Source organism: Malurus melanocephalus, unplaced genomic scaffold (genome assembly GCF_030028575.1).
Source record: "Malurus melanocephalus ecotype Western Australia unplaced genomic scaffold, MMel_1.1 scaffold_78, whole genome shotgun sequence".
In the NCBI taxonomy this organism is placed as follows: domain Eukaryota; kingdom Metazoa; phylum Chordata; class Aves; order Passeriformes; family Maluridae; genus Malurus; species Malurus melanocephalus.
In genome coordinates this window covers 205,255-220,514 of record NW_026623310.1, presented here as the reverse complement: position 1 = coordinate 220,514, position 15,260 = coordinate 205,255, and the positions used below count along the sequence as shown (strand labels likewise).

The 15,260-nt window shown below is 38.3% G+C and overlaps 2 protein-coding genes across 4 annotated transcripts in view; one reads left to right on the top strand and one right to left on the bottom strand.

The window, feature by feature from the left end:
- RCBTB2 (RCC1 and BTB domain containing protein 2) overlaps positions 1-5,947 on the top strand; it is a 29,714-nt gene extending 23,767 nt beyond the window's left edge. For all 3 annotated transcript variants that reach the window (XM_057367354.1, XM_057367352.1, XM_057367351.1), the window contains one exon: positions 2,777-5,947. In XM_057367354.1, the coding sequence (XP_057223337.1) occupies positions 2,777-2,917 (141 nt within the window). In that variant the 3' untranslated portion in view covers positions 2,918-5,947. The remainder of the gene's footprint in view (positions 1-2,776) is intronic.
- Positions 5,948-6,849: 902 nt separating this feature from the next.
- RB1 (RB transcriptional corepressor 1) overlaps positions 6,850-15,260 on the bottom strand; it is a 69,907-nt gene continuing 61,496 nt past the window's right edge. The window contains exons 18-27 of the mRNA XM_057367349.1: positions 14,710-14,828; positions 14,180-14,325; positions 13,340-13,485; positions 12,698-12,802; positions 11,562-11,675; positions 11,311-11,477; positions 10,397-10,427; positions 9,938-10,083; positions 9,646-9,695; positions 6,850-8,649 (exon numbers count right to left, since the gene is read on the bottom strand). Coding sequence (XP_057223332.1) covers positions 8,576-8,649; positions 9,646-9,695; positions 9,938-10,083; positions 10,397-10,427; positions 11,311-11,477; positions 11,562-11,675; positions 12,698-12,802; positions 13,340-13,485; positions 14,180-14,325; positions 14,710-14,828 — 1,098 coding nt within the window. The 3' untranslated portion in view covers positions 6,850-8,575. The remainder of the gene's footprint in view (positions 8,650-9,645; positions 9,696-9,937; positions 10,084-10,396; positions 10,428-11,310; positions 11,478-11,561; positions 11,676-12,697; positions 12,803-13,339; positions 13,486-14,179; positions 14,326-14,709; positions 14,829-15,260) is intronic.

The window sequence follows — 15,260 nt, the reverse complement described above, 5'->3', positions numbered from 1 at the left end:
GTGGGAGAAATTACCTGTAAATTCCCTATTTACACTTGTTCTTATATAAAAAAATCCACTTTTGCAGTACTGTTCACAAGTTGTGCTGACACACAACAAATTACCTATTGTTATTACTCTCCCTGTATCCTGTCGTCTGGTCTGCCCTTGATTCCGGAATGTGTCACTAGCACTCAACCTGTCACCAGTGCTTTTTTGGTAAACAAATACTTCCAAAGATGTTTTCCTCTTCTTATCTTCTTAGTGCTGTGATGATTGTGGAAATAACTCTGTGGAGGGTTTTATTATGCAAAAAGTCTGCTTACATGTTTTAGATTTAGGGGCTGTTGTTATAAAAACCTTTTGGATACAGGAAGCAAGTAGAAAGAAGAGATTGAAGCAGAGTTAAAAATGTTGTATTAGTCAGTGCTCTATGGAGACAGCAAACTGCAGGAGATGAATTTGGGCAGGAGTTGCAAAGAGGAGGCTGGAAGTCAGTGARTTCCGTCCATAGAAAGGGGATAACAAGAGATTAGTAGACAGTAAGATCACCAGCTGCCAACTACAAGGCATTTGTAACCCAGGTATCAGTAACAGAGGGCATGGGTGGCTGCGGCAAAGAAGAGTTGTGCTTTCAGTGTGCTGCGCTGGTACAAGCCCAGCATAGCAGGGAAGACTCTACAAGAAGGCAGGACCCAGTGATCTGGTTCTCATAACAGCAGTGTTTTCATTAAAGTTTTATTCTGTAGTTTCTTCTCTTACAAGTTTTTCAACATTTTTCAACATTTTCAAAGCTGAAGTATTTTTAGTTGACCTATATCCAGGGAAGTAGTTGAAGAGTAGTTAAAGGTACACTTACATGCGTTGTGAAATAGTGAAAACAGCCTGGACAAAGGGCCAGAGTTCATAACGGCTGAGACACAATAAGAGGGATTGGCTGGGTAACTAAATATATGTTGTCGTCCTCTTCCTTCTATGATTCAGTGTATCACTCTTTCACACATTTAACAGTTTAACACAATTGTCAGATGATAGTTTGATTCACCTGCCCTGGCTGCAGTATGTGCCAAATTCAGGAGTGCTTTGTTGCCCTCCTCCCTACACCCCCAGCTCAGAAACGGATGGTAGAACAGCTTTGGGGAAGTGCAGCAAAGATTTCTTTATCAAGAGGCTGCATGGGGTAGCCTCTGTCTAAGGAACCGTGGAATAAGCCAGGATCTTTTAGTGCACTACATTAATGCAGTAACTCCTGGTTTGAGAATCATGTGCAGTGTGTCAGGACTTCAGCAGAAAAGTGTCAAAAGAAGGATTATGGAAGAGGCTTCATATTTTGGAAGTCTGAAAAGATATAATTCAATTATTTTATCATTAAATGTGAATGCTGCAAGTGAAAGATTATACTGGTGTGTGATATGCCATTCACATTGCAAATGAAATGAAGACTGACTTGACTACAGTATGCATCTCTTAGGATTTAAAATGCATGAAAATATTTTTTCCTGTCCTCATAAAATACAAAGAATTGCTGCTACAAGTTAGTTTAAAGCATTATTCTCATATACAATGTAGCAATTTTTAGACTAATCATCTTCTATAAAACAGAATTAAAGAGACAGTATTTCTTGAAAATTGCAAAATGAGTGACCAGGATTGAGCTGGTCTGTAATCTATGGTCCTCTTCATACCAGAGCACCAGAAAAGGCAGCTGCTGCTCATTTTAGTTAGCATGAAAGTTCACACATTTACCATAAATCAGCTCAGGTTCTGACATTACCACTTCAGATGTCTGCYGGAACTTAAGCTGTCATTACTTGTCTACATTTTTTAATTTCTTCTGKTTTTTTTTCTTCTTCTTTTCTCCTTCCTTTTCTTACTTTCCCAATATCATTGATGACCGATACAATTTACTTCTGTGCACAGTCACTATACTATATTCCTTCTTTAATGACATTTTGTGCTTCAGTTAAAGCTTTTGTTATATCTTGAAACATGAAATTTAAGGAAAAGTCAAAAGGACATTCACAGGTATTCTGTTGAGTATCTTTCTACTGTTAATCCCAGGCTGCAATTTTTGTGTAGAATCAAATTGGCATGGGTTAAGAGACCTCTTTTTGCTGTAAGCATTGAAGGGTTTATTGCTCATGTATCACTTCTGACTTCCTCACTGCTGGCTCCAGCTCTGGCTGCAGAAGGTAACTCATTTTCCTTCACTGCACCTTGTTAGATGGGGCCCAGCTAAAGGAGACTGACCCAGTGCACGGAGAGAAGGATTGCGACTGTTGTAAGGAGTTTGAGTGGGAAAGATACTCTGTGTGAAATCCTGGTTGTGTGGCGTGATGGGTACAGTACCCATCCTGTGCTGAATAGCTGAGTGTTGTCTTACAGCGCGACCAAGASAAGACAGAACCTTTTCTTCTGTCTGGAAATCCTGTGAGACAGAGGGATCCAGTTTCTAGGTTTGCCATGAAAGACGTGTATCCCAAAATCCASTTTGTCCTCAGCAAGCATCATTAAATGTTGCATCATATTTTGCTTTTGTTTTCAGCATGACTAGGATATCTGCCAGTTTTCACAGGACCACTACCAAATTCAATACATGGAGGAAAAGGAGTTATCGATGCTCTAGTAGTTCTGTGAGGAGAAAGTTGATGGTTTCACCTGCTAGTAACTTTTCTTATGAATGTGTTGTAAATTCTAGTAAATGTGATGGAGTTCTAGAGCTGATTTAGCAGATTTGAAACAAAAATACTAATTTTATCAGTCATTCGTATTAGAAATTATTTCAATTTCTTCCTAGGACTTGGAAGAATTTTGCTTCAGATTTTGCATAAACCATTTGACTGTTGTTACGCAAACTCAAGGCTTTGCAGAAATGGACCATGACCTCCTGAAAAACTTCATTAGCAAAGCCAGCAGAGTGGGAGCATTCCGAAACTGAGGTCTGACTACAACCAAGTTGAAGAGCATGTCCTCTTCCCTCCTGGAAATACTTCTCCCTCCTGGAGAACTTCTCCATGGTCAGAATGTGCAATGGTTTGAAAGGAAAGTCTTGGTGTCCATCAACTTAGGGCATGTGTAGAAGTCCACTAACAATGTAGGCTTTGTAAGGATGGCTGCAGTGTAGATGTGTGGTGACTGTTCATTGCCAACAGGCAGAACGCAACACAAAAATCTAATGCAGCGACTACTGTTTCCCACTCAAAGTCAAGCAAACTAAGCATGCCATTATCTAGTCTGTCTAATTTTTAATTTTTTTAAACCATCTTGTGTTTGGATTTTATTTTTTTGGACAGTGAGACCTGTTTGCTGCTAAAACTTCATAGTGTACTTTTGTCTCAAAACTGCATTAATATGCCATAGTGGGCTTCTTTTTGTCTGGTTATAATCCAGTGAAGATACAAACTTGTTTTTCTGAATGTATGGTAAAATAATGCAAGTTTTTTAGGGTGAGAGGCTTTCTGGTTTGTAGGTGGGTATGTCTCACTTGATATTTATTTGGAGTTTATTTATGAGGAGCTTTGGCAGGATATTACAGTTTTGAGTTCCAGCACTTGTTTCATTGTTTAGCCAGAATAAAAAGAATCTCCTTTTCCATTACACCAGGCATGGTCCCTGGCACCCATGCAACTCGCCATGTGTGTTTGGATATGAATTGTCACGCTCTGAGTTTTACTGTGAAGAAAACCTCCCAGTTACAGACACAAACAAGATTTCAAGRAAAGGAAGTTCCGCTTGAGGTTTATTTATTCCTGTCTGTCTATCCCCAGGTAGACAAACTTCGTTAAAATGGAGAAAAAGGTGATTTTTGAAGTCGTAACTATTTACTTACAAGTAAGTAGTAAGGGTGAATTGAAACTATTTACTTACAAGTAAATAGTAAGGGTGAATTGACACTTTATTCCAGATGTTGATAAACGTATCTTGTCCAAATAAGGTGTTTCAGATTCTCCCGTGGTCAGAGCTGTGAAGTGACCACAGGACTTTCTTTGCAGGGCTGTTCAGGAGAGAGGAGCTGTCCTCTGGACATGCCTCTCTCCCAGCAGTGACCATCAGTGGCTAAGGTAGGGTAGATGGCTATTTCTAACTGACTGAAGGCAGTTAAGGCAAACCCCACCCAGTGCTGCACAGAGGGAGGTTTGCCCCTTACAGAAGGTGTGGAGCCCATGGAGCATTTACTTGAATTTTCTAATAGGTGAATTAACCCTGAGAATTTATTTCTCTTAAAACTTTGAGTGAAGTGACTTCAAGTGCCTTTTGCAGTATTTTACAAATGGGGAAGACAAAAGGCTGGATGACCAGGCTCAGAGTCCTAATTTAATTATATAATTAGTCGTGCAACCTTCCTGCAGGTCCTTGCTGTGCTACAGAATCCTTCAAGGACTTTTTTAACCTTCTAATGTGGTTTCTAAGAACTTAACTCCCTTAATTTGTCACATTCCTCATTTCTAAGGTGGAAATAGCTGTTCTTTACTATACTGGAGGCTCATTTCTCAAACAGTCCTKTTTTTTGAGGAGAGTAGGAGGAAAAAGAGCAGCACATACTCAGAAAAGTAGTGAGTAGTGCCCCTCTTCATCCCAGTCCCTGCAGGTGTGAGTGGAAACATGAAGCACACAAGCAGCAGAATTTAGTTAAGAAGAGGGCAATGAGCCAATATTTTGGAAAACGCTGTGGTAAATATTTACTTCTGTTTGAGACATTTGCCTCAGGCTCTCACTAGAAATATACTGGATCATCTACTGCTAGCAAGCACGTTCTGCCACCCCCTCAGTGATGAGTGTGACTTCTTTCAGCAGCATTAAGTCCATTTCTGGCAGCTGCATCAGTATTTATTGTTCAGAGGTRGTTGAAACCTTTCCAGTACATAATGCAGATTCATCAAAACCACAGCTTTGCTGGAGGAAGAGATGAATTTTGGTTTGTGTTGGGAAGCATTTGACACCAGCACACAGGTAGAGGTTAATGCAGACAGTGCATTATTTCCTTCCCGCTCCTAATTTCCAACCAACCATACACATTAAAGCCTACTTGCAATTTCAGAATAATTGACAAACCCTGTAATTTTCAGAAGAAGCATCGCTGGACTGAATGAGGGTGATTCTAAAGATCCAATGTGTCAGCATTGGCTTTTATTCATGCCATCTGTGTCATCTGACCTGGATGTAATAGTGTTACATTCATAGAGACATATATTTATTTAATTTTTTAAATTTTGTTGCATGCATTTTCAGGTCAGTGTTTAAAAAAAAACCTTACTGGCTTAGGTGGTTAAATGTGGGTGCACAGATGTAAATATGTGCTTGAAACCCAACCATAGGACATTTCAGGAGAAATTAGGGGTGCATTTTACTGTTGTGAGACTGTCTGCAACCACCTCGTGTTTGTAGAGTTTACAGGTTAAATACTTAATAAAGTATTGTTCTGTTTTAGGATACCACAGACAAAAAGTATTTATTAAAAAGTGAAAATATGGTCAAGCATAAACTGTGTCTGGGGTTTAAATAAAGAGCTGTGTTCCACTTTCTGGAAAGGAATCTAATGGAAAGAAAAATTACATGGCCAGAGTAATTTAAAGGTTCTCCTAAGCTACTGAGGCAAAAAGCCAGCACTGCATTGTCATCTTGTACCCACCTGTAGAGTTTTGTTACACTGCTTGGTAAATGTGTAAACTGGTGTTTTTATATGATCTGAACAATTTCCATGGGCTTTCTTGTAAAACAAAGCATTTATTTGCCCCATAGAGGCAGGACTCATTGGTTACCACCCAATGATGTAGGAAGTTTACAGCCTGAACATAAATGATTTTTTGTTTCTTTACAAACTTACCTGGTTCAATAAACCATTAATAAAAATGTCATATTTAAAAGAATATGAGTGGGATTTTTTTCCTTTCTTTTCAGTAAAAGTGAAGAAAGCTTGATGCTTGTAGACTGAGTTGACTGTGTGTGAGGGGAAAAGAAATAAATCAGATAATATTTCATAGAGGTACCTTAATGGCTATTTGTGTTCTTGAGGAAATCACTKGCACAGATAATGCATTTGTAAGCTGGAGAATTGCAAGAATTTCAAAGAAATCAATGCCCTTGTGACTTAATAAATTGTGATTAATAGACTAGTCCTCACAACACCAATCACTGTTTCTTAAGCAAATGCACATTATAACCAGCTTCTTACATTTTAAAGTATTTGAGCTTGTACTGGGCACTGGTATCATATAGCCATAATCTTCTCCAGCTGCTTCACATTTGATAAAGGTGGCTTCCTGCAGCCACTCCTGTGCCATGGGGGTCAGCTCATCCACCTTCGGATGGCTACACAGACAAGCCAACAGATTAAATTCCTTTAAGCACCAGTGGACAGAGGTGGGTCTTTCCAGGAAGCAATTTACCTGACCACCTCTTGCACCCAGCTCTTCGGCTTTCTACAGAAATGCATGTTTGTTGCTAGGCACCTGAAATGGTTATCACATTTTGTGTCCAACATCTGCTGCGATTCCTGATTTTCCCTGGGACAGTTCCAATATTCCACACCATTTTTAGTACAGCAAAGTCTTGCTCTAAGGAAAGTGCTGTCAACCACAGTGAGATTTCAGTATCTGATAAAATGCCATTGGTTTCAATATGCATTTATTTGCCTAGGTACCATATGAAATCATGTATCTAGTATAAGAAAATTACTGACTATAAATCTTTTAAAAGCTATTTTATTTATCTTGAAAGGACAAAAACTGATTAGTTGTATAAAATAATATTTTACATTTGATGTAAAGCCTTCAGTCTGTTTTAACCAAAAAAATACATTGTCACAGTAAAGAAATAATGATTCTGTTCAGATACTGGACTCTGTATCATCCCTCTAGCCAAAGGAAGAGCCTTGACTGCTGTAACAGAGCGTACAGTCAGTGTACTCCACAGTTAACATATATCCTGTCTCCAAAACTGAAAAAAATGAGAAAATAAAACATAAGGTATTCTTGAAACTTCGGTACATTTTATCAGTAAGAAAGCTCAAGCCATACTGAGTTTTAAAAAGCCCTCAATATTACTTTAAAATTAATTTACAATCAGTTTTCTGCTCATAGAATTTTTAGTAGCTCTAGGGTTATCTTTGAATCAACACAAGAATGGATCATTAAAACTTCCTACTGTAAGTACTTTAGGATCAGCTAAACAATCTGTAAATAAGCTACCTGGAAGAAGATGTTGGTTTAAAATATTGGTGTCATGGATAGCATGCTTTTCTACTGTACCTGTTCTTAAATGTAATAGGTGCAAAAGCTGAATTTCATAAAACCARGTAATTTTACAGCAATACAATTTATTTGCTTATATTTAAATCCCCTGGAAATAAAATATTTGCTTTTGTTAATTGGCTTTTTTACAAAACTTAGTTGTTGCAAGAAAAGTTCCAGTATCTGAATCAGTAATTTACAAGTACAAAAGATGAAAAAAGTACTGGATGTTTTTTTCTGGTTTTTTTTCTGGTTGCAACCATTCACAAGTTGCCCAGTTAACTGCCTTTTCAGTAAMATAAGGCAGTTAGATTTTCCCAACGTGTGTTAACCACGTTCAGGTTTTTGCAGACGCTGCAATAAGGCCAACGGGAGATGCCCTGTGCCATTAGAGCCCAGGCCACTCTTACTTGGAATCCAGCTGGAGACACTCAGCTTCCAGCTGTTTCGCAGCCTGTTTGGCTTGGCTACAGTTAGGTGAAAATTCAAAGAAATCAAGAAAATTCTACATCATTAGAATTTTGAAATCTTGTGTGTGCCAGCTATGGTTTAGCTTTGTTGTTTTGTTTTGGTTTTCTTATAATACTTGAGATTTCCCAAGATAAGAAAGGGCACATCAATTACTCTGCATATGAGAAGAAGCTTCAGCTTCTGGGGAAGATTCTCTGTGGGATTCTGGGATGAATCTCTGTGGGATTCATATTCCATGAAATTCAAACTGATGGACAGTGTAACTGCCCATTGAAATTACACAGGGGAAGCAAAACTACAGAATGCCAAGTGTTGGTTTCAGTAGTAAGGCTACAAATTGAATCAATTTGGAATTCAGGTTGTATTCCTGAGGTGAGGCCCCAACTCTGCAAAGCCCCCGACTGCTGTCCAGTTAAATTTAATGGGAATTTGATGTGCTAATTACAAACAGAGGCAGAAATCTTTGCAGTAAATAGCCCACCATTTTCAAAATTTGCAAGTAATGAAAATCTAAAAATCAAATCTAAGAAACAAAATTAGTGCATTTCAAATCATTCTAGCTAACTTTCATCTTTAGACATAAATTCAATCCAACGAGACTGAACTGGCTTAAATCAGTAATGCTGCAACAAGAAACTCATATTCTTTCCAAGACTTTTAAAAATCCTCAAAAATATATAAATTAAATTCAGTGGCTTACATTGTATATATGCTACATCATAAGGCAAAGTATTATGGAAAACATTTAACAATTAAAAAAGTACAAATGCTTTCAACTAGCATTGGAATAAAAAACAACTAAAAAAAGCAACTCTATTAATGAAGGCTGTAAAACAAACACAATCATAAGAGGGCCAGCAGTGCAGCCCGAGAGGAATCTGGTCCTGAGAAGAATCTCACTTTTCTTCACTGGCTGAGGTATCATTTCCATCATTCAGTTTCTGCTTTTGCATTCTTGTACGAGTAGATGCTACAAAAAAACGCAACAAGCAAAAAGAATGTAGTATTTTCTTCATAATTACTTTGAACTAATTACTGGAAAAATTTGTAACGACACAAAAAATAGAAGTACATTATTCTGTTGTAAACTACCCCAATCCCTCATTATAGGATAAACACCTAGTTTTGCATTGTTTCAGCAATTCTTGCTCAATCTTGCACACCTTATGAAATTCCTTCCACCTGTTCACTTCAGTTCTCATTGTCTCTGTTCCCTCACTGTGTCTGTTTCTATCYTCAAGGTGGGCAGATGGTCTGTGTCACACCGGAAATCTCTCCTTGTAGCCAGGCAAATGCTGTGGGCTGAGCAGTGTCCCCATCCCAGGGACAGCCTGCCCAAGAAATGCCTTTTCCCCTTAGTTGCACACACTAACACCACTGGACACGAGACACAACTCTCCTTCTTAACCTCTACCATAAGTGAACACTGAAACATCTTCCCTGCCTTAAAATACAGAAGAGGTGCTTGGATCCACACTCAGAACTATTTTGATGAGTGAGGTGAGAGTTTTTAATGGGCAAATCTGCTCAGCTGCAGAGCTCAAATTGCACCAAAGAGTGAGAATGCCTGGCCAGGCCAAGTGTGCTCCTTCTCATGACTGGAAAATACAACTTGGATGGGGGGCTGGAGCCGTTGTACTTTCATCAGCTAGATTCGTGTTTCATTTTAAAACAGAAAAGTGATCCCATAAGATCTGAAAGAAATGCTGACCCACACTAGAAGAAAAAGCTGTCTCACACATTTCAGTATTCAGCAAAGCAACAAAAAAAACTATATATGGTTTTCCTGTGTACATGAATTTCCATTTTGTAATCTGCATTTTCAAGATAAAATGCACCAAGTACAAAAGCTAGGCAAGTTACCCAAATCACCTTGGTGTTAAGCAATGTTTTCACCTGAGTGGGCCCAAATGGCTTTATACAAGGCACTCAGTGCTGTGCAGATTATGAGAAAAGTAATACTCACTCATTTCTGCAAGCTTTTGTTGGAACTTGGACTCCTGGGGTAGGTGTTTACTGCAGACAGAAAGCATAGGATTAAGTTAATAAAAGTAACTTTTTACGTCATAACCTAAACTTTGAATCAAGGTGAAACGCTTCTGACATCAAAGCGTGTAACTGAGGAGCTTCGTGCCACCATCTCTCATKTGACAGAGCTGCTAAAGTTGATTAATTAACACAAGACAGGAGATCAGAAAGAAATTAGGATGAAGACCCTGATAAGCAATGTTTCTGAAAAGCCCAGGACAATCTCTCACCTTCCATCTGCCTCATCTTGCCCCTCTATATCGAAGCGCAGCCTCTTCAGTGGCTTTGGGGCAGCAGCACCTGCTTCTGCACTGCGCTTCAGCTGGCACTCACTGTTGCACAACATCTGATTTATTTTTTGAAATTTTTCAGAAGTCTGAAGTGACAAGAAAATAGGGAAAGAATTGCCAATAAATCCTGAAACCTCTCCAGTTCTAGAATATCCACAATTAGGAGTTCTAAAACCCTGGAGTCTTTATCTTTTGCCAAAGCAACTACAATAAAATGCAAATGCAACACATTTTAAAAGTGAAGTCTGGGTATTTGGAAGGAGTTAACAGAACTCCCCTATAATTACTATATTAAATCAGACACACTCACTGGTCAGCTCTAGAGATGTGAGCAGGCTCTCCCATTCCTCAAAAAGTTAAATGCATTTAAGACCAGATACTAAGAATGTTAAAACTCACCCCAAATGATTCTCCAATTGACACCAAAATTCTGCCAAACAAAGAAGAGAAGTTTAAGCTACATTTAACAATGACAGAAGCATCCACTAATTTGGATGCACAGCTTAGCACAAGGCATTAACAAGTCTCTTCCTCTCTCCCTCTCTCTCTCTCTATGTATTAACAATGCAAAAATCCATACTGTGCTTTCTGTGTTGAGACACTTCTCTTGGAGCCAGTGAGTACTGAATCACCAAATGAACTGAATCACACAGATAGAGATGAATTGTGGCTTGAAAGAATCAGTGAGCCCCATAGTCTGTCCTTTACTATTAGGAAGACCCTTCAGTGTTGGCAATCACCTTCTCACCTTTACCTTTAGGTGTTTGCTAATCAAAATCATGCAGGACTTCGTCTCAAAATACACAATAACATATAAACTTTTGTACACAGTGGGACCACTTGATCCTAGTCTGGAAAGCCACTGGAAATGGGTACGTTTGCTGTCATCCTCATCTGCTAAGAGCTAGTGACCAACGGTTTGAAATGTTCGGTTCAGCCAGCCAAACAAACATTTTGCTGCAAAAAAGTATTTTCCCTTTTAACAAGCTTACAAAGCTCATTTATGGTTTTCAGGAGTGTCATGCAGGGTCAAAACCAACAATATTTAAGCAACCAGGTCAGGAAACTCTTAGAGGGGGTAAAAAAACTAAAAAAAAAGAGAAAAAAAACACCCAACAAAAAACTCCTTGAGCAAAACAGAAAAGCACTGAATGATAAATAAAGATTCCAAGTACGACAAAAATTATTAACCAAAAATTCTATGATAGCCTCAGACTACTGACAAACTGTACTGTGCAGTTTTCCAACTTGCTTCCACTAAAATCCCCCAAATACCTTTAATTTAGTCCAAGAAATGCTTGTCAACAACGTACCTAGACCTTGGAGTCATCTTTGTYGGTGACTGAAACCCATCAGAGAATTTGTATGGGCTCTTCAGAGGTGAGATATAGATGTTATTGCCAGCAGGGACACGCCGGGGAGAGTTGGAAAACTGGTAAGGACTACGAGGAATGTGTGGGATAGGTGACAGAGTGGGAGGCTATAAAAACAATAAAATAATCATAAGGTTTTATTGCCTATATATTTCTAGCCTATTGAATAATGAACAGAGCTAAAGGCTTACCCTGCTGGAAGCATACTGCAAAATGTTTGTTTTCAGCTTCTGCATAAACACTAAGTTGTAAAAGACTATGATGGAGTCATATTGTTCTTCCCGGATAAGAACACGTTTGAAAGTCTACACAGGGTGAGAAAATTGTACACAGATTTAAACAAAAAAAGGAATGAAAATTTTACATTGGACAAACTCATAAAATCACTCAAAGTCTCTGTTAGACTAGGAGCTAGGATGGCATGTGGATTGTATGCAAGTCATTGTAACTTCTCTTAACTRTTGGGGATTTTTCCAAACATGTATGAACAGCAGTACAGGCACCTGCTTCATTAACTGGCACAGCCCCTTGGTGGGAACACAGTTTTAACATTTTCCAAATTAAAGAACGATTTGCTTTCACACACACGTGTCAAAAAGGCTAGACTACTGTACATGTCTTAGAAGGCTTAAAAACTCATTACTGACCTGATGGGGATGAAATAGTTCTATAGGCTTGGAGACAAAAGTCTGGAGTTTAGCCAAGACCCACAAATACACTATGAGAAATTCTGCTACTGAAAGGATGCTACAATTCCATTAACTGGTGAGGATTTTTCTGTTGATTTTATTACTGTGCTGTACAAAAATTTTAGTACATTAAAGCTCCTATGAAGAAAGGAACTTCYTCATGTTAGAATTAAGCCTGCGATTTTAATACATACACAGCTGTTTGATATATAACCATACATCTCTATTTGGTATCAAATCGTATTTCTATTAAAAGCTTCTGTAGAAAGTAATTTGCTTCTCTTTCTTTAATGCTCTATGGAAGTTAGACAACTCATAAAGGAAATTGTGTTAATTTGAAAATCCCACTAGCTCTAGACACAAATTTTTCATCTAGACTTCAAACAGAATCAAAAGTAACTATTTACCATCTTTCAAAAGACAGAATGAATTTTGTTTTCTGAGGAGAGTTACCAAACTATGCAAGATGTTTAAATGAGATATGTAGTATTAGAGTCCGCTTTCTCCTCCACAAAATAGAGATGCAGTGAAGCAGAAGTTTTCTTTTGTATGTTCAAGTGTACTTTGTTTTGATTTCACAGGAAAATAATTAGTTTATAAGATTTTTATGGAGGAATAACATTTAAGAACTTTCATACCTCTTGATTTGTGTTGCAAAGTTCCTTGTATGCTGAAACTATTATTTTAAATCGGAGATCTACATTCTTTACCTTGCATATGCCATACATGGAGCACATCATGATCTATTAAAGAAACATGACAAAACAACTGAAAATGCGGAAAATTAATTCAGCTTCTTCATTTCAAGTTAGAAAGTAAGCTTTCTATTACTGATTGTGCTCTATAAACTAGCAGGCAACCCAACTTCATAAGAACTTCCAGAACATAAGTCAACTATTGCTACCTCCATTTTTATGTGATAAACAACTAACTGGAGCTGATAGCTCAAACTCATACCACATACTGCAATTAAAATTGATCAGCCACACATGTTGTCTTCCCAAAGAAAATCACTGTATTTTTACACAAATTACTAGAAATTGTGGTCTGTCTTCATTATTTTGAAAATAGCTGAAAATGTATTTGAAGGTGCCATATTAAGTAATTGCAAGGCTTGAAAGACTGAGATGACAGATTTCAGTCTAAATTCAATACTCCTTTCAATGATCAATAGATTAATAAAAACTCAGAGTAAAATTCCTAATAGCTAAAGCACGTAAAGGAACATTTTTTCCAGGAAAGTATTTTTAAACTTTTTGAAACTTTTCTGTTCATGTTACCTGGTCCAGGTGCCTGTCTCTCATTAGCTCATACTCATTTTGCAGTGTGTGCTGGAAGAGGGTCCATATCAAGGGTTCCAGGTCAGGATGTTCRGAGAGAAGGTGAAGGAATAGGGTATGGAGTCGACGATAGGCCAGTAGAAACACTTCAGGAACAAAGAAAAATAAACTGACCTTATAAGAACAGGAGTGTACAAAATAAAAGGAATGCAACGGAGAAGGGACAGCTATGCACCATTCACTGTCCCCAACCACAAAAATGACCACACATCAAGTGAAGGTAGTAGAAGCCAGGTTCAAAATAAATGGAAAAGATTGTCACACAAGAGACACATGGAAGGCCACACTAAAGAATGTTGCACATGTGTGTCCACGCCAATTCAAAGAGTCTAAATAAGCACCTGGACATGAATCTGCTGAGAGTTACTAAGCAGACACAGCACAAAAAGGTCAAAAAACTCGCAAGCTGGGCAGAGTTCCAGGCTGGAAAGCATTCAGGGGAAGCACCATCCATGTTTGCCCAGTTGTTCAGCTTTCCATGACATCTGTTTATAGTCACTACTCGGAAAAGGATGCTGTGACAGAAGCACCCTCCACCTGAGCCCATAAGGTCACTCTTACAGCCAGGATAGGTAAGTTTCCAGTTTGACCCTGCAGCGTGCAGAATGCACACACAGTAACCACCTGCTGGCACCATTCTGCCCATTCTTCCACAGGTTTGCATGKTGTTCACTACAGATTCTGCAATAAACTCTTCAGAAATGTTGAATGCCAAAATCCAAAAAGGATAAAAAAACAAGAGTTACCTTTACAATGTCAGCACATACAGAAGGAACAAACCTTTTTTGTAGAACAGAGAAAGGGAGGTAGATTTCTGTGGTTTCTGTGTTTGGGGAATCACAGCAGGTTGAGCATCTGGAGTGGAAGTAGCACTTAGAGGAGTTCCAGATGCTTTCTTCTTAGGAGATTTCACAGGAGAAAGGTATCTGGAGATTCAACATATATTAAGCACTTAACATCACAGGATAAAGGAACAATTCTATATGCATAATACTCTCAGGAACTCTCGCCTCTTCCCCATTAGAAAAATAAATTGCTGTTGTTACCTGTTCATCCCCAATACCTAATACAGAGACTTATTTATTCCTGGGCAAGTAATGCAACAGTTTGCAATTACAAGCTTGATAGGGTTGGGGAAAAATATTTCAGCATTTGATTTAAATTTTTATGTATAATGAATATCTGCAAATAAAATGGCTTAACATAACTTAAGTATCAAGCCTAACAAGTAGGAAAAGAGAAACATGTGGATTTGGATATTAAGGGTGATATCTACTTCACATTTCCCTAGATCCCAGGCATTTACTTACAGGTCTGCAGCAGTGTGGTTATGCTGGAGAGGCATATTGAGACTAGAAGTGGGCTCAGGCTGATCAGTTTGGCCTTCTCGTTCTTTTGACTGCTTGATAAGATCGAACAGAGGCGACCCCTAGAAAAATTAYAGGAATCCTACATCACACCAAGAACAGACAACCACTCTGAATGAATTTTGTTCCTTCTTCTCGAAAACCAACCTCCAGATGTGATTCTCAACAGAAGATTAAAATTTTGGAGTACTTCGGAACACTCCTGCTTTGCAAGACAAATTTTAACCATTTAACTTTGAGCTATTAAATACATCAAACACTTCTTTCCTATTTCAAGAGCAGACTGCAGATCTGAGACATAGTTGTATTCTAGAATCCCTTACTAATTCCTGTTGAAGTAATTTCTGAAGAGTAATCAATACAAGAAAACAAATAAAAGGTTGTATATCAAAAACCACAAAACAATACAAACAAAAAATCCTCCCAAAGCCAAAAAACACCTAAAACCAAACCAACCAACCACCAACCAAAAAACCCCACCCAAAATCAGCTAA